General features: G+C 33.7%; 3 protein-coding genes and 1 non-coding gene across 4 annotated transcripts; 1 reads left to right on the forward strand and 3 right to left on the reverse strand.

Annotated features, from left to right (window-relative positions):
- Positions 1–1,864: 1,864 nt before the first annotated feature.
- Positions 1,865–5,712, forward strand: not (ubiquitin carboxyl-terminal hydrolase nonstop). Its single transcript, XM_075305699.1, has 5 exons — positions 1,865–2,305; positions 2,624–3,025; positions 3,984–4,094; positions 4,160–4,941; positions 5,511–5,712. The coding sequence occupies exons 1-5, from the start codon at positions 2,186–2,188 to the stop codon at positions 5,551–5,553; spliced, it is 1,458 nt and encodes a 485-aa protein (XP_075161814.1). The 5' UTR covers positions 1,865–2,185; the 3' UTR covers positions 5,554–5,712.
- A 265-nt stretch (positions 5,713–5,977) lies between these two features.
- On the reverse strand, positions 5,978–6,049 carry TRNAP-CGG (transfer RNA proline (anticodon CGG)). Its single transcript has one exon. It is a non-coding gene; the product is annotated as a tRNA-Pro (tRNA).
- A 3,710-nt stretch (positions 6,050–9,759) lies between these two features.
- On the reverse strand, positions 9,760–11,298 carry LOC142234082 (uncharacterized). The gene is made up of 2 exons (XM_075305162.1): positions 11,072–11,298; positions 9,760–11,007 (listed from the first exon to the last, which is right to left on the reverse strand). The coding sequence occupies exons 1-2, from the start codon at positions 11,163–11,165 to the stop codon at positions 9,791–9,793; spliced, it is 1,311 nt and encodes a 436-aa protein (XP_075161277.1). The 5' UTR covers positions 11,166–11,298; the 3' UTR covers positions 9,760–9,790.
- Positions 11,299–20,113: 8,815 nt separating this feature from the next.
- Positions 20,114–21,090, reverse strand: ImpL1 (Ecdysone-inducible gene L1). Its single transcript, XM_075305653.1, has 2 exons — positions 20,971–21,090; positions 20,114–20,905 (listed from the first exon to the last, which is right to left on the reverse strand). The coding sequence occupies exons 1-2, from the start codon at positions 20,999–21,001 to the stop codon at positions 20,145–20,147; spliced, it is 792 nt and encodes a 263-aa protein (XP_075161768.1). The 5' UTR covers positions 21,002–21,090; the 3' UTR covers positions 20,114–20,144.
- Between the last annotated feature and the right edge of the window lie 3,064 nt (positions 21,091–24,154).

The raw sequence follows: 24,154 nt of genomic DNA on the forward strand, positions 1-24,154 counted from the left end.
TATTTTCACTTACCTATTTTTATAAACTGTTTGGTTATTTGTCTAAAATTTTCCATTTTTTTAATTTCTTGCAATTGACCACGAACTTCGTTGCACAAATAAGTATTGAAAACCACATGGTTTTTTCGTTGCATTTTAGGGAAGTGTTTTGTCAAAGTTTTCTCATATTATCTTCAACACCTTTTCAAAGATTTCGTCAACATTTTGGCAAATTGGAAGTAATTCGCAAACAATTTGAAGATGTATTGAAGATGAGCTTTTTCAAGTCGAGTTAAATTTATGTTGAAAATTATATTTACCCTCAAGGCCGGTATGCACCTCTAGCGAAATTTTCGGTAGCAAAAATTTATTTAAGTCGACAACAAAAAAAACAGGGCTGTGTACACAAATTTTAAACCAGCTAATCGCTTTTAAAAATTGTTAATATATGTTCCAAATATTCCTCAAATAAATTGTTTATTATTTACAGACCTTTTAAAACTTTTACGCACACAAAGATTGTAATAAATTAAATGTTTGCTGCCAAAATATGCTTTTGACAACCCTGTTATTTTCATTAGAGGTGCGTACCAGCTTACGAAATTGAACGCTACCGAAAATTTCGTTAGCATAAATAGCAATGCATTTCTTATGGGAATGAAATTTTTCGCTAGAGGTGCATACCGGCCTTCAAACTGAAAAGTTGTTGCATTTGAAAAACGCTCATCCTGTGTTTATTGGGATCTCATCAGTGCAAGTCGCGCCGATGTTGCCAGATTGTATTTGGATAAAGTGACGCTTCTTCGATTCACAATAGCATTTATAGTGACTATTTTATCGAAAAACATGAAATTCAATGTGATACAGTGTCATAAATAATCGCAGCAGTAAATATTTATTACTATTTGGAGCATTTCATACATTAAAAATGCAAGATTTCACTTCTTTTCTGTGATTGTTTTTAAACAGCTGATGCAGTGTTGCATATTTTTGGAGATGTCCTGGATAAACGAGTACTCTGTTTTCTTTTAGTCCGTGACTGCTTAGGGTATCCAGTGCAAAAAGAAAACAGCCCTACTGTCGTCCGGATAAACTTATAGTCTGGACGGCGCATTAAGCACTGTCGTCCTTTTAGGTGAGTATTAAGTTCGAGTTTAGCCGCTAAAATCGCTAAAGTGAAAACTAAATCAGTAAGAAAAATGCATGATATTTTTATATTATTATCATTATACATATTTGTTGCAAATTTTATTGTAACTTGATGGGGAAAAGCCCAAAGCAAATTTTCACAAAGTTTGTATTCCTTAAAATGGATTATTAAAGAAAAGTAATCGTGAAAAAATCATGGTTTTAGCGGCTAAACTCGAACTTAATATCCACCTTATAAATTTATAATTTACATAACTTATGAGCTTTACAGACTATCAGTTATTCCGGGCGGAATGTCGGTGTTTGTAAAGAATCTTACAGTGTGTCGGATCGATACGACTTGTCGGGGATGACTAAAGAATCGGTAAATGTGTTATCGATCCCATAAACATGCAGCAGTATCGATTATGCCTTCGGACTTAACTTATAATTTGCACAAAATATGGGATATGTTCAACGCGAGCACTGTCGTCCGGAATAACTGAGTCTGTAAAGCGCATTATACTGTGGCCAACATATGGGACATATCTTAAAATTTTAGACACGAGCATTATCGTCGGGATAAATTTATGCAGTCTGTTTCTGCGAGGATCATAGTCTGAACGGCGCATCAATAACAAAATTCGCTTTGCGGAATTATTTAGATAAGTACATGGGCTGTTATTTTTTTTTTGGGGAACTTTACATCCCTGTTCAATAAAACATTTGATATGGTGGGAGCGGTATTGGTTGATTTTTTCATCATGAGGTTACCATATTTCAACTTATAAACAAAATGAGTTTGAGTGTCTCCCCTTGTAGTAATAGGAGTGAAAGAGATAGATAAACAAAATCGGGTTGTTCATTATGATATCGTTTTAAAATCTAGGAAAAAAAAACAAATCGAACCGGTGTTCCGTGAAACAATCACACACAATTTTACAATTGCAAAATACCCAACAAAAGAAACGTAAACATACAGAATTTTCACAGATCTGCTGAAAGCGGCCCCATTCTGGGGGTTTTATTAGTCGCCTCCAGATCAAAAAATCCATTGTTGGCAAACGACGGCTCTACTATGTCCGAAAATGGCTGCAAACATTTTCAGTCATATGTTAAGGAACACTCATTGGATACGTATCGTATTTTGGATGCATATTTTGCAGCTTGTATCAATAAAGATGCTAGGGAGAAAAAGGTAAGTAAGGCATAAAGAGAGTGATATTTGGGTTGTGTCCTTTGTACCAGGAGACTTATGGACATTTTTCTTGAGATGTTACTGTGGAAAAACTCAACAAGCGGTGGTGAATTGGAGTTGTAGTCTACATATCTTTCTACTTGTTCACAAATATAGGATCTCTAGAGCAGATTTCTAACGTAAAAGGCTACGAAATAAATTGCTTCCAGATTTCTAACTCATGATGATGTTGTCCCCTTTAGTCATACTAAATATATATGTTTGCTTTATAAACTCTAGAATTATAATTTAATATTTTTTTACAATTACAATTTTCAGGCACTGACTTGTTGCTGCTTCGAATGTGGCAGCTATGGTATCCAATTATTTGCATGTTTACATTGCATCTATTTTGGCTGTCGGGGTTCACACATAACTTCTCATATGCGTGCCAAAAAACATTCCATATCATTGGAATTGTCCCATGGTACATTATATTGTAATTCCTGCCGAGATTTTATCTATGATATACGTTCACGTGAAATTGCTGCCGTCAATCGTAAATTAGAGGCTAAAGATCTACAAAAGAGTCTCACATGGACTCCTTGGATACCCACACCCAAGGAAACTAATTTAATGTTAGCTAATCCTCGTCGTCGTAATGTTAAAGCAAATGAGACATTAGGCTTAAGGGGTCTTATCAATTTAGGTTCAACATGTTTCATGAATTGTATTGTTCAGGTAAGTTCCTTTTTACATTTTGTTTCCACTAAAATGGGGACAAGATTCATATTCCACTAAAATTGGGGCGAGATTCAAATTCCAGTAAATTGGGGCGAGATTCGAATTCTACTAAAATCGGAGCGAGATTTCAACTCAAGCTTGTAAGAAAATTTTGTCAAAATTTTATTTCTATAAAAAATTTTGTCAAAATTTTATTTATAAATAAAATTTTGTCAAAATTCTATTTCTATAGAAAATTTTCACAAAATTTTACTTCTATAGAACATTTTTTGAAAGTTTTATTTCTATAGAAAATTTTGTCAAAATTTTATTTCTATAGAGAACTTTGTCAAAATTTTATTTCTATAGAAAATTTTGTCAAAATTTTATTTCTATAGAAAATTTTGTCAAATTTTCTTTCTATAGAGAATTTTGTCAAAATTTTATTTCTATAGAAAATTTTGTCAAAATTTTAATAATTTTATTTCTATAAAAAATTTTGTCAAAATATTTCTATAGAAAATTTTGTCAAAATTTTATTTCTATAGAAAATTTTGTCAAAATATTATTTCTATAGAAAATTTTGTCAAAATTTTATTTCTATAAAAAATTTTGTCAAAATTTTATTTCTATAGAAAATTTTGTCAAAATTTTATTTTATAGAAAATTTTTAAAGTACCTCTCAGTTGGAGAGGAATATTTTGCAAAATCTACCAAAACATCGAGAATTCTATCAATCTACAAAACTGGAAAAAATCTACCTTGATTCCAATAAATACAACTTAAAAGATTATATTTATTTTGATTACAATTCCTATTTAAGGCGAATAATATGTTCAGTTTTCCCACCCATTTCCCATTTTGTTTATTAAATTTCTAATATCTTGGAAACCTCCCTATTAATGAAAAATGTCTGGTCTGTTTAGAAAAAAAAAAAAAAATATCTTTAATACACTTATTTTTTCCCTTTATTTAGGCTTTAATCCATACACCACTCTTGAGTGATTATTTCTTATCCGATCGCCATGAATGCAGTGCAAAATCCTCCATGAAATGTCTTGTTTGTGAAGTAGCTCGTTTGTTCCAGGTAAAGTTTTCAGTACTCATAAATTTTTTCCTCTTACCCCTGTTTTTTGTTTTGTATTTTACTAGGAATTCTATTCGGGTTCTCGTACTCCATTATCACTCCATCGTTTGCTACATTTAATATGGAATCATGCAAAACATTTGGCCGGGTATGAACAACAAGATGCCCATGAATTTTTTATAGCAACACTGGACGTACTACACCGCCATTGTATTAAAGCCAAAGCTGAAACAGAAAGTGCCAATAAATCAAGTTCTTCAACAGCAACCAATTGTCCCACCCAATGTAATTGTATTATAGATCAAATTTTCACTGGTATGTTACAAAGTGATGTCGTCTGTCAATCGTGTAAGGGTGTATCCACTACCATTGATCCTTTTTGGGATATTTCATTGGATTTGGGAGAAGCCCATGGTGGAGCAACACCAAAATCTCTAATCGATTGCTTGGAACGTTATACACGAGCCGAACATTTGGGATCGTCGGCTAAAATCAAATGTTCAACATGTAAATCGTATCAGGAGTCGACAAAACAATTTAGTTTGCGTACATTGCCTAGTGTGGCTAGTTTTCATTTGAAACGTTTCGAACATTCTTCATTGATCGATAAAAAGATATCGACATTTATATCTTTCCCGGTTGAATTTGATATGACTCCATTTATGTCGGAGAAGAATAATGCTTATGGAGATTTTCGTTATTCGCTGTATGCTGTGGTGAATCATGTGGGCACCATAGATGCTGGTCATTATACAGCGTATGTACGACACCACAAGGATACCTGGGTAAAATGTGATGATCATATAATAACAACGGCGACATTAAAACAAGTTTTAGATAGTGAAGGGTAAGTTTCGAATTTTAGTTTTTTTTTTTGAATGAAATTAATGTCCTGTTCTCCTATCTCATACGAAAGTTTTTTTCGTATTTCAAAGGAACGTAAATTGATCGAGTAGGAGTCGAAATTTTACAATATAAAAAAGGGGAAAGATATTTTTAAAATTTAAATGAATTCTCAGACCAAAAATTTTTTTAAAAATACTTATCAATGTATTCTCATTCAAACGAAACGAATTTTAAAAAAAGAGAAAATCCCAAGTTGATTCGAATTCTAGTGACTGTTTTTCTGTTGGATGGGGTTTCGTACGTATATAGGAACAGGGTAGGGCATAAATATTTGTCAATCACTTCAATTTAGGAAATCTGGCAAAGATTTATTTTCAAAGCCTATAAAGTTTTTAGAAAAAATAATAGTTTATCCAATTTTATTAATTAACTATCGAAATTATGATTTTGTCTGTAATGATGCATTACAAAACCGAAAGTATCTGTTATAATATTTTTTCCCATTATTTTTAATAATTAAAAACATACTAAAAAAATATTTAATTTTTTTCTTTTTTTTTCTTCCCTTAGATATTTACTATTTTACCATAAAAACATATTGGAATATGAATAAGAGACTGGAATAAATACTAAACAAAACATACATAATTGTATTCAACGCAACTTTTTAAAAACTAAAGAAAATCCTACTATATACAAAAAATGCAACAACAAACATACCAACAAATTTATCATATAATTATGCAAGAAAAAAAAAACAAATGAAAAACTATGTATTATGTATTTTTATTTTGATTTCCATAAAGTATAGTTAATGCAAATGGTATAGAGAAAACAACAACAATTTAGAAAATCATAAACCATTAAAAATGTTCATTTATAACAGAAGTAAAATTGTTAAGACTTCATCAAATCACCTATAGCTGATTTAATTATAGATATTCGTTATTTTGCCCAAAAAACCATTTGTTCAAATTTCCCCTTTTGGTGAAAAAATATGGAACAAAAAAAAATAAAAAAAAAATCATTTCAGCACTGGGCTCGTCCGGGATTTGAACCCGGGACCTCTCACACCCGAAGCGAGAATCATACCCCTAGACCAACGAGCCACACATATCTGTGTCACTAATTTGTAATATCAACACAACGACATTGTAGTGGTGAAATAGCAAAAGGGGAAATGATGGGAAATTTTTTGTTGTGGTGAATTAATGTCTATAGATTGTAGACATTTACACCAGATGTCGCTCGTTGTAAGACAAATTAGTGGAATCGTAACGGATGACATTTGTCTTTTCTCAAGCTAAGGAACGTTCACACGAACTAGTATCAATTTAGACGGCATTGACAACGTTGTCTGAATTGTTAAACCAAAAACCGCTAGATTTTCAAAAACAAAAAAAAACAACACAAAGACGGGAACATGTATATACGACCGTAAGTTCGGCCAGGCCGAAGCTTATGTACCCTCCACCATGGATTGCGTAGAAACTTCTACTGAAGACTGTCATCCACAATCGAATTACTTGGGTTGCGGTAACACCTGCCGATGACAAGGTATCTTAAAACTTTCTAACACCGTCTTATAAATTGCAACTTAGTCAATACGTGGTATATATTAAACTAAAAAAGGCCGATTAAATACGTATATAATTAAGTTTGACAAATTTTTTTATAGAAATAAAATTTTGACAAGTATATACGGCCCTAAGTTCGGCCAGGCCGAAGCTTATGTACCCTCCACCATGGATTGTGTAGAAACTTCTACGAAAGACTGTCATCCACAATCGAATTACTTGGGTTGTGGTATCTTAAAACTTCTTAACATCGTTGTCTAAATTGTGAGTTAGTCCATACGTGGTATATATTAGACAAAAAAGGTATGTATAGGTAAGTCTACAAATAATTACGAATCGATATGGATTTTTGCAAGGTACGTAGGGAGCCAGAATTGAAATATGGGGGTCGCTTATATGGGGGCTATATACAATTATGAACTTGATATGGACCAATGTTTTTGTGATTGGGGATCGATTTATCTGAGGGCTATACACTAATAAAAAAAAATTTCGTTATATTAACGAAATGTGTCATTAAAAGTGAGCCAATGAAACAAATTCGATAATACAATGGAATTTTTCGTTATTATCAACGTAACGTTTCATACTATTTACGAATATTTTCATTGTATTAATGAAAATGTATCTTTATATCAATGAAAAAGTTTTGTTGGCTCAATTTTAATGAAATTTTCTTTGTGTGTAAATAACTATAGACCGATATGGACCTAGTTAGGCATGGTTGTTAACTGCCATATACTAGCATAATGTACCAAATTTCAACTGACTCGGATGAAATTTAGTCCTCCAAGAGGCTCCAAAACCAAATCTCGGGATCGGTTTATATGGGGGGCTATAGGGTAAGTGCAGCAAATGTGGTATACCCATTTGTTTTTCGAAAGCCAATTTTTTTTGTTTTTCTTCGACGAGGCTAAGATTTTACCACATTCATTTCACTAGTGTTAGCCATCCACGCAACTATGAGCGAAAAATAAGAAACCCATAATTTCGGATATATTTGCGAATTTATTAAAAAACACATTAAGCACGAATTCATAAAATGTGCAGGTAATGTGGTACACCATAATGTAGATTTTTTTGTAAAAAAAATAAAGGCAATAGGTGTATCGCAATTGCATACATTTTATGCTTATTTAGTACTCGTCAGTTATTTACATCCGAAAATTAATAAATTGAAAATATACCTTCACACAAAACGAAATGATTAAGAACCACCAAAAAAAACCTTCGAGCACGGGTATATGTGAATTCTTTCAACTGGCACAAAGAAGGAGTTGCAAAAAACAAATTGATCTTTGATTGCTTCATTTTCTGACAGCCACAATCTATTCAGCTTGGTTTAGTTATTTTTATGTTGTTAGATAGAGAAAAAAGCTACTATACCACATTACCAGCCTATACCACATTTGCTGCATTTACCCTATATGATTATGGACTGATATGGACCACTTTTGGCATGGTTGTTAAATGTCACATACTACCACCACGTACCAAATTTCAACCAGATCGGATGGATTTTGCTTCTCCAAAAGGCACCGGAGGTCAAATCTGGGGATCGGTTTATATGTGGGCTATATATAATTATGGACCGATGTATACCAATTTTTGCATGGTCATTAGAGACCATATACTAACACCATGTACCAAATTTCAACCGGATCGGATGAAATTTGCTTCTCTTAGAGTCTCCGCAAGCCAAATCGGGGGATCGCTTTATATCGGGGCTATATATAATTATTGACCGATGGGAACCAATTTTTGCATAGTTGTTAGGGACCATATACTTACAACACGTACCAAATTTCAGCCGTATCGGATGAAATTTGCTTCTCTTGGAGGCTCCGCAAGCCAAATCGGGGGATCGGTTTATATGGGGGCTATATATAATTATGGACCGATGTGAACTAATTTTTGCATGGTTATTAGAGATCATATGGTGACACCATGTACCAAATTTCAACCGGATCGGATGAAATTAGCTTCTCTTAGAGGCTCCGCAAGCCAAATCTGGGAATCGGTTTATATGGGGGCTATATATAATTATGGACCCATGTGAACCAATTTTTGCATGGTTATTAGAGATCATATGCTGACACCATGTTCGAAATTTCAACCGGATCGGATGAAATTAGCTTCTCTTAGAGGCTCCGCAAGCCAAATCTGGGGATCGGTTTATATGGGGGCTATATATAATTATGGACCGATGTGAACCAATTTTTGCATGGTTATTAGAGATCATATGCTGACACCATGTACCAAATTTCAACCGGATCGGATGAAATTTGCTTCTCTTAGAGGCTCCGCAAGCCAAATCTGGGGATCGGTTTATATGGGGGCTATATATAATTATGGACCGATGTGGACCAATTTTTGCACGTTTGTTAGATACCATATACTAACACCATGTACCAAATTTCAGCCGGATCGGATAAAAATTGCTTCACTCAGAGGCTCCGCAAGCCAAATCGGGGGATCGGTTTATATGGGGGCTATATATAATTATGGACCGATGTGGCCCATTTCCAATACCATCTGACATCAATAACAACTACTTGTGCCAAGTTTCAAGTCGATAGCTTGTTTCGTTCGGAAGTTAGCGTGATTTCAAAAGACGGACGGACGGACATGCTCAGATCGACTCGGAATTTCACCACGACCCAGAAATATATACTTAGAGCAATATTTCGATGTGTTACAAACGGAATGACAAAGTTAATACGGATCCATAGATTTTGCTTGCAAAGCCTCTTGGAGAGCCAAACTTGGTTCATATTGATCCAATCACACAAAAATTGGTCCATATCGGTTCATAATTGTATATAGACCCCATATAAATCGACCCCCCATATTTTCCTTCTGGCTCTCTAATTACCACGCACCAGTTCATATCGGTTCGTAATTACTTATAGACTCACCTATATATACTGATCAAGAACTGAATTTCAGTCTGAAGGCATGTCATGAAGTAACTCGATTCTGGACCTCTTCAACTTTTGTATGATCATACATGCGAATCCTAGGGACAATAACAAACGGGGGATGTTAGTCACAACTTCTGGTTCCATCCTTTTGAAGTGACCTATAAGAGCGAGGTTGTTTATCATTGACATAGAAATTGAATCCTATTGTAGTCTTTGATATGAGAGATGTTTCTCTTAACCCTTCAAAGATCTTCGTGGAAACTGTGTAAAGTACCTTTTTGTCCCACTGTGCACCCCCAGAAAATGTACGAAATTCAATTTAGAAATCCATCATTTATTAGATAGCTCTTCAATAAGCTTTCAATTCGATATCATTTTTATCGTAAACTTGATTCTCCTGAGGTCCCAGATCACTCTGGCCCCTTTGCGGTTTAGCCATTCCTATGGAAATTTTCAACATTAAATCAGCCAATGGCGAAGAAAGGTATTGCGTGGATGAGGATATAGTGCGGAAAGTCACGTGACGACTGGTTGACGAAGGCTTATTTGGTCTATTGTAGGTAGTGGAAAATGGTGAAGATGGACTGTTCGAAATTGGATTTTCCTCTGTAGTGGGATTTGGTTTGGATGGATTTGGTTTTGATGGTGTTGTTGTCGTCGATGGTTGAGATGCTGTTGTTGTATGTTTGGCCGGTTTGGTGGGCTTACTATAGTGAGATGATTGTGAGGGCTTTGGAGTTTCCATACTGTGTGAGGGTTTATGATGGCTGGGAGTTGCATGCGAAGATGATTGTGGGGGTTTATTATAGTGATTGGACGATGAGGGTTTACTTGGTTGGCCATAATTCGAGGTGGGTGTATTATAGTTGGGAGCATCATAAGGATCTTTTCCCGGTTTATTGGTATTCATATGTGGTGGAGGTTTATAGGATCCTTGCGTCGGATTATTTTGCTGATAACCATTTGATGGATGTGATATTGGACTACCATATGGAGAAGAATTATTATCATCATTTTCATTGAGACTCTCTTCGGTATCTTCACAGTTTTCTGGTTGTTGTTGTTCTTCCTGGTCCCCGAGATCTTCTTCGTTTTCAGACTCCTCATCATAGTCATTGAAGTGATTCATATTGTAGGAAAACATTGGCTTTGCCGGAGCATGTTGAACATCATCAGGCATTTCCTTACTCTGAGGATTCTCCGAATAGAGTTCACTTGTGAAACCAGTATTGGAGAGGACATTTTCCATTTGTTTTTGGAGAATTTCATAGAGTGGTGGTGTATTGTCGGGGATTGGTTCCTGTTCGGATACATAACGATTGTTGACATAAGCATTGCGGCCATCTATATCCAATAATGGTTTGGAGGTTGGTGGATCATGCTTTTGAGCTTTGACAGTTGTACTGGGAGATGAGGTTGTTGTTTTTGGTTTGGTGACTCCATGTTTGGGTTTACTGGTAGCAGAACTTCCTGAACTTTCTTTCGCCGCTACAGTGGAATTTTTAGGTTTTCCTTGTTTTACCTGGGCCACAGCGCCATGGACATCTTCACAGAGAAAGGCCAATACTGCAAGGGTGGACGTTTTTTTTGCTATAGGCTAAATTCGTATTCCAAATGATGACAAACTTACCCAATGCCATAGCCAGGAGCCATAAACTGGTTGTAGTCGTTATTGTCTTCATTGCGTATGGTTGACTGTGTATTGCAGTGGTCATTGCATTCATTTTTATACAAGTTTTTCATCTCTAAGAGTTGGACGCTTTTGTTCGTTGGTAAGATTCCAGTTAATGGCATTTCCAGTCATTTGTGGGCAGTTGTTATCCCACTGCATCCAATCTTAGAACAATTTACTCTGGGTTATCGCCAGTATCATTTAAATTCGTTTAATGACTTGACGCTTTTCCCTTGATTCCCATCCAATTTCTTTTCCATTATTTGTTTTATAGCTCTCCATTTCCAACCTAAAAAGATTTTTACTTTCGTTTGATCTGTATGTCTCCATCATCAGCCACGAAAGTCATGGCCGCCGTAGCTTAAGGCTATATTTCATGTCACACAAAAGGTGTAATTAAATTGTCCCATCACCCATTTTTTTATTATTATTATTGTTGACCCTTGGCTATGTCAAGGAAAGTTCATTTACATAGAATTCATCACAGATCCCAACAATGTAACCAATGAAATTGAATCTTAAGAAGTTGAAAATTACACCCCATAAAATGATTGATTTGAATGCATAAGAAAGTGTTATAGCCCCCCTCCATCAACAAGTTAAAAGAGCCAATTCATAGTCTCACACGATTGTAATTACCATGTTAAACTATGACCAAGTGTGTAAACATAATCATGACGATTGTCGTTAGGCGTTATCGCCGTTTACCAGTACTACATCATATTTTGCCAAAATTTTCTATAAAAATTAAATCTTGCCAAAATTTTCTATAGAAATAAAATTTTGACAAAATTTTATTTCTATAGAAATAAAATTTTGACAAAATTTTCTATAGAAATAAAAATTTTGACAAAATTTTCTATAGAAATAAAATTTTGAAAAAATTTTCTACAGAAATAAAATTTTGACAAAATTTCTATAAAAATAAGATTTTGACAAAATTTTCTATAGAAATAAAATTTTGACAAAATTTTCTATAGAAATAAAATTTTGACAAAATTTTCTATAGAAATAAAATTTTGACAAAATTTTCTATAGAAATAAAATTTTGAAAAAAATATCTATTGAAATAAAGTTTTGACAAAATTTTCTATAGAAATAAAATTTTGACAAAATTTTCTATAGAAATAAAATTTTGACAAAATTTTCTATAGAAATAAAATTTTGACAAAATAGAAATAAAATTTTGAAAAAAATTTTCTATATTTTTTGACAAAAATTCTATAAAAATAAGATTTTGACAAATTTTTCTATAGAAATAAAAATTTTGACAAAATTTTCTATAAAAATTAAAATTTTGACAAAATTTTCTATAGAAATAAAATTTTGAAAAAACTTTTTATAGAAATTAAATCTTGACAAAATTTTCTATAGAAATAAAATTTTGACAAAATTTTCCATATAAATAAAATTTTGACAAAATTTTCTATAGAAATAAAATTTTGACACAATTTTATATAGAAATAAAATTTTGACAAAATTTTCTATAGATATAAAGTTTTGACAAAATTTTCTATAGAAATAAAATTTTGACAAAATTTTCTATAGAAATAAAATTTTGACAAAATTTTCTATAGAAATAAAATTTTGACAAAATTTTCTATAGAAATAAAATTTTGACAAAATTTTCTATAGAAATAAAATTTTGACAAAATTTTCTATAGAAATAAAATTTTGACAAAATTTTCTATAGAAATAAAATTTTGACAAAATTTTCTATAGAAATAAAATTTTGACAAAATTTTCTATAGAAATAAAAAAATTTGACAAAATTTTTTATAGAAATAAAATTCTGACAACATTTTCTATAGAAATAAAATTTTGACAAAATTTTCTATAGAAATAAAATTTTGGAAAAACTTTTTATAGAAATAAAATTTTGACACAATTTCTATAAAAATAATAAAATTTTATTTCTATAGAAAATTTTGTCAAAATTTTATTTCTATAGAAAATTTTGTCAAGATTTTATTTCTATAGAAAATTTTGTCAAAATTTTATTTCTATAGAAAATTTTGTCAAAATTTTATTTCTATAGAAAATGTTGTCAGAATTTTATTTCTATAAAAAATTTTGTCAAATTTTTTATTTCTATAGAAAATTTTGTCAAAATTTTATTACTATAGAAAATTTTGTATAAAATTTTATTTCTATAGCAAATTTTGTCTAAACTTTATTTCAATAGAAAATTTTTTTCAAAATTTTATTTCTATAGAAAATTTTGTCAAAATTTTATTTCTATAGAATATTTTGTCAAAATTTTATTTCTATAGAAAATTTTGTCAAAATCATATTTTTATAGAAATTGTGCCAAAATTTTATTTCTATAGAAAATTTTGTCAAAATATTATCTCTGTAGAAAATTTTGTCAAAATTTTATTTCTGTGGAATATTTTGTCCAAATTTTATTTCTATAGAAAATGTTGTTATAATTTAAGTTGTATAGAGAATTTTGTTAAAATTTTATTTCTATACAAAATTTTCTCAAAATTTTGACAAAATTTTGTTTCTATAGAAAATTTTGACAAAATATTGTTTTTATCAAAATTTTATCTCTATAGAAAATTTTGTCAACATTTTATTCCTAAAGAAAATTTTGTCAAAGTTTCATTTCTATGGAAAAATTTATCAAAAGTTTATTCCCAGAGATTTTTTGTTCCTAGAGAAATTTTTGTTAAAATTTTATTTCTAGAAAAAATTTTGTCAAAATTTTATTCCTAGTGATATCTAAACTGATCCAAGTCTATATCTAAACTGATCCCCAAATTTGTCATTTGGAGTCTCATGGGGGAACAAAGTTCATCCGATCCGGTTGAAATTTGGTACGTGGTGTTAGAATATGGCCGTTAACAACCATGCCAGAATTTGTCCATATCGGTCTATAGTTAAATATAGGCCCCATATAAACCGATCGCTAAATTTGATTGACACCTACACGCAGAGAAGAAACATGATTGTCACAATCATATTTGAAGAGCAAAATAATATGATAGGAGCTATTTTTGCGGCGACCATGTACATTTTCAGCTGCAACCATGTTGGCTCAGTGAACATGGTTCTAAGAAAAATATAATTGTCCTCATCTGAAATGTTATTATATTGTTTGAATCAAAAGACAATGGTCACGATTTAAAATGTTATGGTATTCATTCAAAATGTTTTTCTTCTAGTTAAAAGAACATGGTCACAACCTTAAATGTTTTGATCTTTATGAAAAAACTTTTTTCATCGTCGAAAAAAAGGACACCACTTGAGAAAAGAAAACACAAAATTAACTTTATTTATTTGTTTTTATTTATTTATAAACTAATTCATTGTTTATTTGTATTTATAATGCCGTTCAAGCAAACATCATATATTTTTACTCACTCTATTTTATTTCAATTTCAATAATAAGTAATTATTCCATATTTACATCGTGCCCATCAAATGTACAAACGCAGACATCATGTAACTGCAAATAAAAATAAATGATACCATATAGCAAAATGCAGAATAAAAAACAAGTAAGGAAAGTCTAAAGTCGGGCGGGGCCGACTATATTATACCCTGCACCACTTTGTAGATCTAAATTTTCGATACCATATCACATCCGTCAAATGTGTTGGGGGCTATATATAAAGGTCTGTCCCAAATACATACATTTAAATATCACTCGATCTGGAAGAATTTGATAGACTTCTACAAAATCTATAGACTCAAAATTTAAGTCGGCTAATGCACTAGGGTGGAACACAATGTTAGTAAAAAACCAGTAAGGAAAGTCTAAAGTCGGGCGGGACCGACTATATTATACCCTGCACCACTTTGTAGATCTAAATTTTCGATACCATATCACATCCGTCAAATGTGTTGGGGGCTATATATAAAGGTCTGTCCCAAATACATACATTTAAATATCACTCGATCTGGAAGAATTTGATAGACTTCTACAAAATCTATAGACTCAAAATTTAAGTCGGCTAATGCACTAGGGTGGAACACAATGTTAGTAAAAAAAATATGGGAAACGTTTAAATCTGAAGCAATTTTAAGGAAACTTCGAAAAAGTTTATTTATGATTTATCGCTCGATATATATGTATTAGAAGTTTAGGAAAATTAGATTCATTTTTACAACTTTTCGACTAAGCAGTGGCGATTTTACAAGGAAAATGTTGGTATTTTGACCATTTTTGTCGAAATCAGAAAAACATATATATGGGAGCTATATCTAAATCTGAACCGATTTCAACCAAATTTGGCACGCATAGTTACAATGCTAATTCTACTCCCTGTGCAAAATTTCAACTAAATCGGAGTTAAAAATTGGCCTCTGTGGTCATATGAGTGTAAATCGGGCGAAAGCTTTATATGGGAGATATATCCAAATCTGAACCGATTTCAAGCAAATTTGGCACGCATAGTTACAACGCTAATTCTACTCCCTGTGCAAAATTTTAACTAAATCGGAGCAAAAAATTGGCCTCTGTGGGCAAATGAGTGTAAATCGGGCGAAAGCTATATATGGGAGCAATATCTAAATCTGAACCGATTTGGCTGATATTTTGCAAGTTATTCGAGACTCATATAATATTCGGATGTACGGAATTTGAGGAAGATCGGTTGATATACACGCCAATTATGACCAGATCGGTGAAAAATATATATGGCAGCTATATCTAAATCTGAACCGATTTTTTCCAAAATCAATAGGGATCGTCTTTGAGCCGAAACAGGACCTTATACCAAATTTTAGGACAATCGGACTAAAACTGCGAGCTGTACTTTGCACACAAAAATACATCAACAGACAGACAGACAGACGGACAGACAGACGGACAGACAGACGGACAGACAGACGGACGGACAGACAGACGGACATCGCTAAATCGACTCAGAATTTAATTCTAAGCCGATCCGTATACTAAAAGGTTGGTCTATGATTACTCCTTCTTGGCGTTACATACAAATGCACAAACTTATTATACCCTGTACCACAGTAGTGGTGAAGGGTATAAATATGGGAAACATTTAAATCTGAAGCAATTTTAAGGAAACTTCGCAAAAGTTCATTTATGATATCGCTCGATATATATGTGTTAGAAGTTTAGGAAAATTAGAGTCAGTTTTACAACTTTTCGACTAAGCAGTGGCGATTTTACAAGGAAAATGTTGGTATTTTGACCATTTTTGTCGAAATCAGAAAAACATATATATGGGAGCTATATCTAAATCTTAACCGATTTCAACCAAATTTGGCAGGCATAGCTACAATGCTAATTCTACTCCATGTGCAAAATTTCAACTAAATCGGAGCAAAAAATTGGCCTCTGTGGTCATATGAGTGTAAATCGGGCGAAAGCTATATATGGGAGCTATATATAAATCTGAACCGATTTCAATCAAATTTGGCACGCATAGCTAGAATGCTAAATCTACTCCCTGTGCAAAATTTCAACCAACTTGGGCCAAAACTTGGGCTTCTGGGGCCATATAAGTCCATATCGAGCGAAAAATTTATATGGAAGCTATATCTAAATCTGAACCGATTTCAATCAAATTTGGCACACATGACTATACCACCAATTGTGCTCCTTGTGCAAAATTTCAAGCTAATCGGGATAAAACTCTGGCTTCTGGGTCCATATAAGTGCATATCGGGCGAAAGATATATATGGGAGCTATATCTAAATCTGAATCGATTTCAACCAAATTTGGCACACATAGCTACAATGCTAAACCGAAAACCGAAAAGCGAAAGCTATATATGGGAGCTATATATAAATCTGAACCGATTTCAATCAAATTTGGCACGCATAGCTAGAATGCTAAATCTACTCCCTGTGCAAAATTTCAACAACATTGGGTCAAAACTCTAGCTTTTAGGACCATATTAGTCCATATCGGGCGAAAGATATATATGGGAGCTATATCTAAATCTGAACCGATTTCAATTCAATTTTGCACACTTGACTATACAACTAATTGTACTCCTAGTGCAAAATTTCAACCAAATTCGGCCAAATATCTGGCTTCTGGGGCCATATAAGTCCATATCGGGCGAAATATATATATGGGAGCTATATCTAAATCTGAACCGATTTCTTCCAAAATCAATAGGGATCTATTCTGAGCCCAAACACATACTTGTGCCAAATTTGAAGTCGATTGGACTAAAACTGCGACCTAGACTTTGATTACAAAAATGTGTTCACGGACAGACGGACATCGCTATATCGACTCAGGAACCCACCCTGAGCATTTTTGCCAAAGACACCATGTGTCTATCTCGTCTCCTTCTGGGTGTTGCAAACATATGCACTAACTTATAATACCCTGTTCCACAGTGTGGAGCAGGGTATAACAAGTACATTTTTTCAATTACACTTTCCTTTTTTGTGTTCACATAAAACCACGTGCCACTTCTGAATAAATAAATTAACACAAAACACAGTAAATCCGTATTCTCCGTCCATTCCAAGAAACAATCAACACACGACTGACTCGCAAAATGAAAATCGTGTGTACCTGCTCAATGTTTTTATAAAATTCTTTTCGCTGCAAAAAAGTACAAAAATTAAATGGTCACGAAAAAAATGTAAATCGTCTTTATGGCCATGTAATGGTTCTAGGCATGTCTATACTTAATCTATACAAATAATTTTTTCCCTGTAAAAAAGTAAAAAAAAATTGAATGGTCATGTACATGATTTTCCCGACCATTCAATGGTCTCAAATTCTATCATTTAAATGATAGAACATGTTTGCGGTATTTGAGACCCATTCAAATGCTTATTGCCACCATACATTTTCCTCCGCTCGAAAACTATTTTTACAAAGACAAAATACATAGTTTTCGCGGCAATTACATGCTCTAGATAAGCATTAAATGGATGCGGCAACCATGTCCAAACATGGTTTTTCTGTGCGTGTACTTACCGTGCGAAAATTGGTTCATATCGGCTATAATTATTTATAGACTCTTCATATAATCTAATGCATTTAATCTGCCACCGTGGTGCAATGGTTAGCATGCCCGCCTTGTATACACAAGGTCGTGGGTTCGATTCCTGCTTCGATCGAACACCAAAAAGTTTTTCAGTGGTGGATTATCCCACCTCAGTAATGCTGGTGATATTTCTGAGGGTATCAAAGCTTCTCTAAGTGGTTTCAATGCAATGTGGAACGCCGTTCAGACTCGGCTATAAAAAGGAGGTCCCTTGTCATTGAGCTTAACATGGAATCGGGCAGCGCTCAGTGATAAGAGAGAAGTTCACCAATGTGGTATCACAATGGACTGAATAGTCTAAGTGAGCCTGATACATCGGGCTGCCACCTAACCTAACTTCCAAACGAAACAAGCTATCGACTTGAAACTTGGCACAGGTAGTTGTTATTGATGTAGGTCGGATGGTGTTGCAAATGGGCCATATCGGTCCACTTTTACGCATAGCCACCATATAAACGGACCCTCAAATTTGGCTTGCCGATCCTCTAAGAGAAGCAAATTTCTTCCGATCAGGCTGAAATTTTGTACATGGTGTTAGTATATGGTCTCTAACAACCATGCAAAAATTGGTCCACATCGGTCAATAATTATATATAGCCCCCGTATAAACCGATCTTCAGATTTGGCTTGCGGAGCCTCTAAGAGAAGCAAATTTCATCCTATGCGCCTGAAATTTGGTACATGGTGTTAGTATATGGTCTCTAATGACCATGCAAAAATTGGTCCAAATCGGTCCATAATTATATATAGCCCCCGTATAAACCGATGCCCCGATTTGGCTTGCGGAGCCTCTAAGAGAAGCAAATTTTATCCTATGCGCCTGAAATTTGGTACATGGTGTTGGAATATGGTCTCTAGCAACTATGCAAAAATTGGTCCACATCGGTCAATAATTATATATAGCCCCCGTATAAACCGATCTTCAGATTTGGCTTGCGGAGCCTCTAAGAGAAGCAAATTCCATCATATGCGCCTGGAATTTGGTACATGGTGTTGGAATATGGTCTCTAGCAACTATGCAAAAATTGGTCCACATCGGTCAATAATTATATATAGCCGATAAACCGATCCCCCGATTTGGCTTGCGGAGCCACTAAGAGAAGCAAATTTCATCCGACCCGGTTAGATTTGGTGCATGGCGTTAGTATATGGTATCTAATGATCATGCAAAAATTGGTCCACATCGGTCCATATTTATATATAACCCCCATATAAACCGATCACCAGATTTGACCTCCGGAGCCTCTTGAAAGACCAAAATTCTTCCAAGTACGTGGCGTTAATAGATGGCCTCAAACACCAATGCAAAAATTTGTGGAAATCCGTCCATAATTTATATAGCCCCCATATAAACCTATCCCCAGATTTTACCTCCGGTGCCTTTTGGAGAAGCAAAATTCATCTGATCTTGTTGAAATTTAGTACGTGGTGGTAGTATATGATATTTAACAACCATGCCAAAAGTGGTCCATATCAGTCCATAATCATATATAGCCCCCATATAAACCGATTTGGTTTTGGAGCCACTTGGAGGAGCAAATTTCATCCGAGTTAGTTGAAATTTGGTACATTGTGCTAGTATATGGCCTTTAACAACCATGCCTAACTAGATCCATATCGGTCTATAGTTATATATAGCCCTCAGATAAATCGATCCCCAATCACAGAAAAATTGGTCCATATCAAGTTCATAATTGTATATAGCCCGCATAAAAGCGACCCCCTTTTTCAATTCCGGCTCTCTACGTACCGTGCAAAAGTCCATATCGATTCGTAATTATTTGTAGACTTACCTATATCTTTTTTGGTCTAATATATACCACGTATGGATTAACTCACAATTTATTTCTATAAAAAAATTGTCAAACTTAATTATATACGTATTTAATCGGCCTTTTTTAGTTTAATATATACCACGTATTGACTAAGTTGCAATTTATAAGAGGGTGTTAGAAAGGCCGAACTTACGGCCGTATATACTTGTTTTTTTTTTTTTTTAATAAAAATATATTTTGGTAATTATTTTCATTTTATTCAATTCTTATATCAGTGATCCTTGGATATTTTCAATTTTCTCATAATGATCCTTGGAAGCCTTTTGCTTTTCCTTAGCTTCCTGTTGATCAATTTCCCGAATCACAATCTCTTGTTCTGTGGCACTCTCCAAGGGTAATAGGGTAGCAATATCCTTTTCAGGTAAATCCAGAACAACACTAGGTTTTATAGCATCAATGGGTTTCTCATGGAAAAATGGATTAGCACGGAATTTTTTCTCAGCGTGTATCACCTCTTCAGGATATTGATTTTTACATTCATCGTATGGAAAATCAGACCAATAGCCATGACTTCGACACTTGGCAACATTCAGTTTGCATTTGTTGTAGAAGACAGCAATTTCGGTCAAGGTCTTACCACAAATTGGTTCATAATAACCGGAGCAGTCATCATCACATAGGTAGCCTTCAGCTAGAGAGTCCTTATTGGAATTCATGGCCATGGAATTCAGTTTAACACAATCGGCATTGGGACAAGGGAACCATGCAATGGGAACAGCAAAAAAGGGAGGACTTTTGAGGGTGGATGAATTTGAAGAAGCAGTAAGTGGCAGGAAGGTGCGTTTAACGTAGTAACCATGTTCCTCAGTGGCTATCATGGCATTTTGTGTCTGGCTTCCCAGATCTGTGGAGGAAGACCATTTCGTTTTTGTTTTGGTTTTTGTGGTGACAGGAGATTCTCCCGAATTGCTTTTATGTTTTTTACGTCGACCTCCTTCTACCGCTGATGTGGCCAATAGAAGCGTTACTGAAAGTGAATTGGAAATGGGTTATGATTTTGTTTTGATCCCATACAAATCTGGAAATTCTTACCCAAAATAACAACGAATGGTAGGATCCTCATATTTGTTTACTTCGATTTACTCTCAGTATTGCCTTTGCGATCTTATTCTTTTCCACCCGCTATCAATTGTCTATTACCAGCACTGATCCCCAACTGATTCGCTGTAATACAAATTCTGTAGTTTTTCATTGGAAATCCAAGAACTAAATGAAAGTTTCTTCTTTATACCTGAGTGAAGTTGGTCGGCATTACAACTTGTTGGACAGGTTGGGTTTGTTGACTTTCTTTCACGTTGTATTCATTGAAATCGGCAGCTTCTTGGGGAGAGTTGTTTTTTTTTCTTTTCCCCCATTGATCGATTGATCTTTGGTGTGTGTGTGTATATGTTTGTGCTCCAGCCTTTCCTTTCCCCAAGTGCTAGTACACTTGTAAAAAAAAAATATGAAAATAATTCTAAATTGCCAATCTTAGATATCCTTCACCATGGATCATTTATACCGAAGTACATAAAAACTCGAACTGCCATTGCTTGTGTGGTGGTATTGAGATTTTTTTTAATTTAAAACATGGGGTTTCGTCTCTTAAAAAAGACTACATTTCGGCACTGGACTTACTTATCGCCTTTTACAAATTTTCGAAAAATCAAGTTTTCGAACTTTTCTGAAATTGGAAATGTAGACTTTTCGAGTATTCCAATCTTTGACTTTTTCAAATTTTCAAATAAATCGGGTTTCAACTTATAAAAAAAAACTATTTATCGACTTTAAAGTTGACATTGGACGTTTTCAACATGGAAAAAGTCAATATTTCGAGTGCTTGATTTTTTTCGAAATTTGAAAAAAAAAAACAAGTATATACGGCCGTAAGTTCGGCCAGGCCGAAGCTCCACTATGGATTGCGTAGAAACTTCTACTGAAGACTGTCATCCACAATCGAATTACTTGGGTTGCAGTAACACTTGCCGTTGGCAAGGTATCTTAAAACTTCCTAACACCGTCTTCTAAATTACGAGGTAGTCCATACGTAGTATATATTAAACTAAAAAAGGCCGATTAAATACGTATATAATTAAGTTTAAAGTTTCTATAGAAATAAAATTTTGACAACATTTTCTATAGAAGTAAAATTTGAAAAAAATTTTCTATAGAAGTAAAATTTGAAAAAAAATGTCTATAGAAATAAAATTTTGACAAAATTTTCTATAGAAATAAAATTTTTACAAAATTTTTTATAGAAATAAAATTTTTAAAAAATTTTCTTTAGAAATAACAATGAAAATGTTTTCCATAAAAATAAAATTTTGGTAGATTATTTTTGGCTCGAGTGGCAACCATGAATATGAACCGATGTGGACCAATTTTTGTGTGATTGGGGATCGGCTATATATAACTATAGACCGATATGGACCAATTTTGGCATGGATATTAGCGGCCTTATACTAACACCACGTTGCAAATTTCAACCGGATCGGATGAATTTTGCCCCTCCAAGAGGCTCCGGAGATCAAATCTGGGGAACGGTTTATATGGGGGCTATATATAATTATGGACCGATATGGACCAATTCTTGCGTGTTTGTCAGAGACGACATTCTAACACCATGTTCCAAATTTCAACCGGATCGGATGAATTTTGCTCCTCCAAGAGGCTCCGGAGGACAAATCTGGGAATCGATTTATATGGGGGCTATATATAATTATGGACTGATATGGACCAATTTTCGCATGGTCATTAGAGAACATATACCAACACCATGTACCAAATTTCAGACGGATCGGATGAAATTTTCGTTTCTTAGAGGCTCCGCAAGCCAAATCGGGGATCGGTTTATATGGGGGCTATATATAATTATGGACCGATATGGACCAATTTTTGCATGGTTGTTAGAGACCATATACTAACACCATGTACCAAATTTCAGCCGGATCGGATGAAATTTGCTTCTCTTAGAGCAATCGCAAGCCAATTTTGGGGGTCCGTTTATATGGGGGCTATACGTAAAAGTGGACCGATATGGCCCATTTGCAATACCATCCGACCTACATCAATAACAACTAATTGTGCCAAGTTTCAAGTCGATAGCTTGTTTCGTTCGGAAGTTAGCGTGATTTCAACAGACGGACGGACGTACGGACATGCTCATATCGACTCAGAATTTCACCACGACCCAGAATATATATACTTTATGGGGTTTTAGAGCAATATTTCGATGTGTTAAAAACGGAATGACAAAGTTAATATACCCCCATCCTATGGTGGAGGGTATAAAAACGGTTTGAAAAGTTTTCTTATCGACTTAAAAAATAGAAATTTGACATAGATAAATCACAACTGTCGAAATCCAACTCTTTCCAAAGGTAGGAAAGCCGAAAATCGACTTATCGACTTTTCGAAAAATCCGAAAATCGGCTTTCTACAAAATTTCGATAAATAATTTTTTTTTTAATATTTAGAAAAGCAGTTTTTCGACTTTTTCTTATATTGGGAAAAATCGACTCCAACTCTTACCAAAGGTAGGAAAGCCGAAAATCGACTTATCGACTTTTCGAAAAATCGGAAAATCGTCTTTCTCCAAAATTTCGATAAATATTTTTTTTTTGAATATTTAGAAAAGCAGTTTTTTCGACTTTTTTCTTATATTGGGAAAAATTGACTTATTGATTTATTTAGAGCAATCACAAATTACGAAATTAGACTTTTTCAAAATTTTAAAAGGTAGGTAAACCGAAAAGTCTACTTATCGTTTGAAAAATATTTTTTTCTGAAATTTGAAAATCAACTTTCGAGTGTTCGAATTTTTCAAAATGTTCAAAAAATCAATAATCGTCTCTCTTACCCCATATTATTGATTTTTCGAATTTTCAACTTTTTCAAATTTTCGAAAAAATGGCTTTTCGACTCTGAACAAGTTTTCGTATCAACATAAAAAAATCGGCATAGAGCAATCACAAATGTCGAAAACCGACTTTTTTAAAAAGCAGAAAAATTTGCTTATCGAATCTGCTTATTTTAATTTTTTTTTTTGTAGGAAAACCGAAAAATCCACTTATCGTCGTTTCAAAAAGTCAATTTGTTTTGACTCTTTTGAAATAGGAAAAAGTCGAGTTTCATGTATTCGACTTTTTCAAAATTTATAAAAAAATTTTCGAATTTTTCTGAAATTGGATAATTATAATTTTCGAGAAAAAACGATTTTTCCAAAATTTCGAAAAGT

This window comes from Haematobia irritans, chromosome 4 (assembly GCF_050003625.1).
Source record: "Haematobia irritans isolate KBUSLIRL chromosome 4, ASM5000362v1, whole genome shotgun sequence".
In the NCBI taxonomy this organism is placed as follows: Eukaryota; Metazoa; Arthropoda; class Insecta; order Diptera; family Muscidae; genus Haematobia; species Haematobia irritans.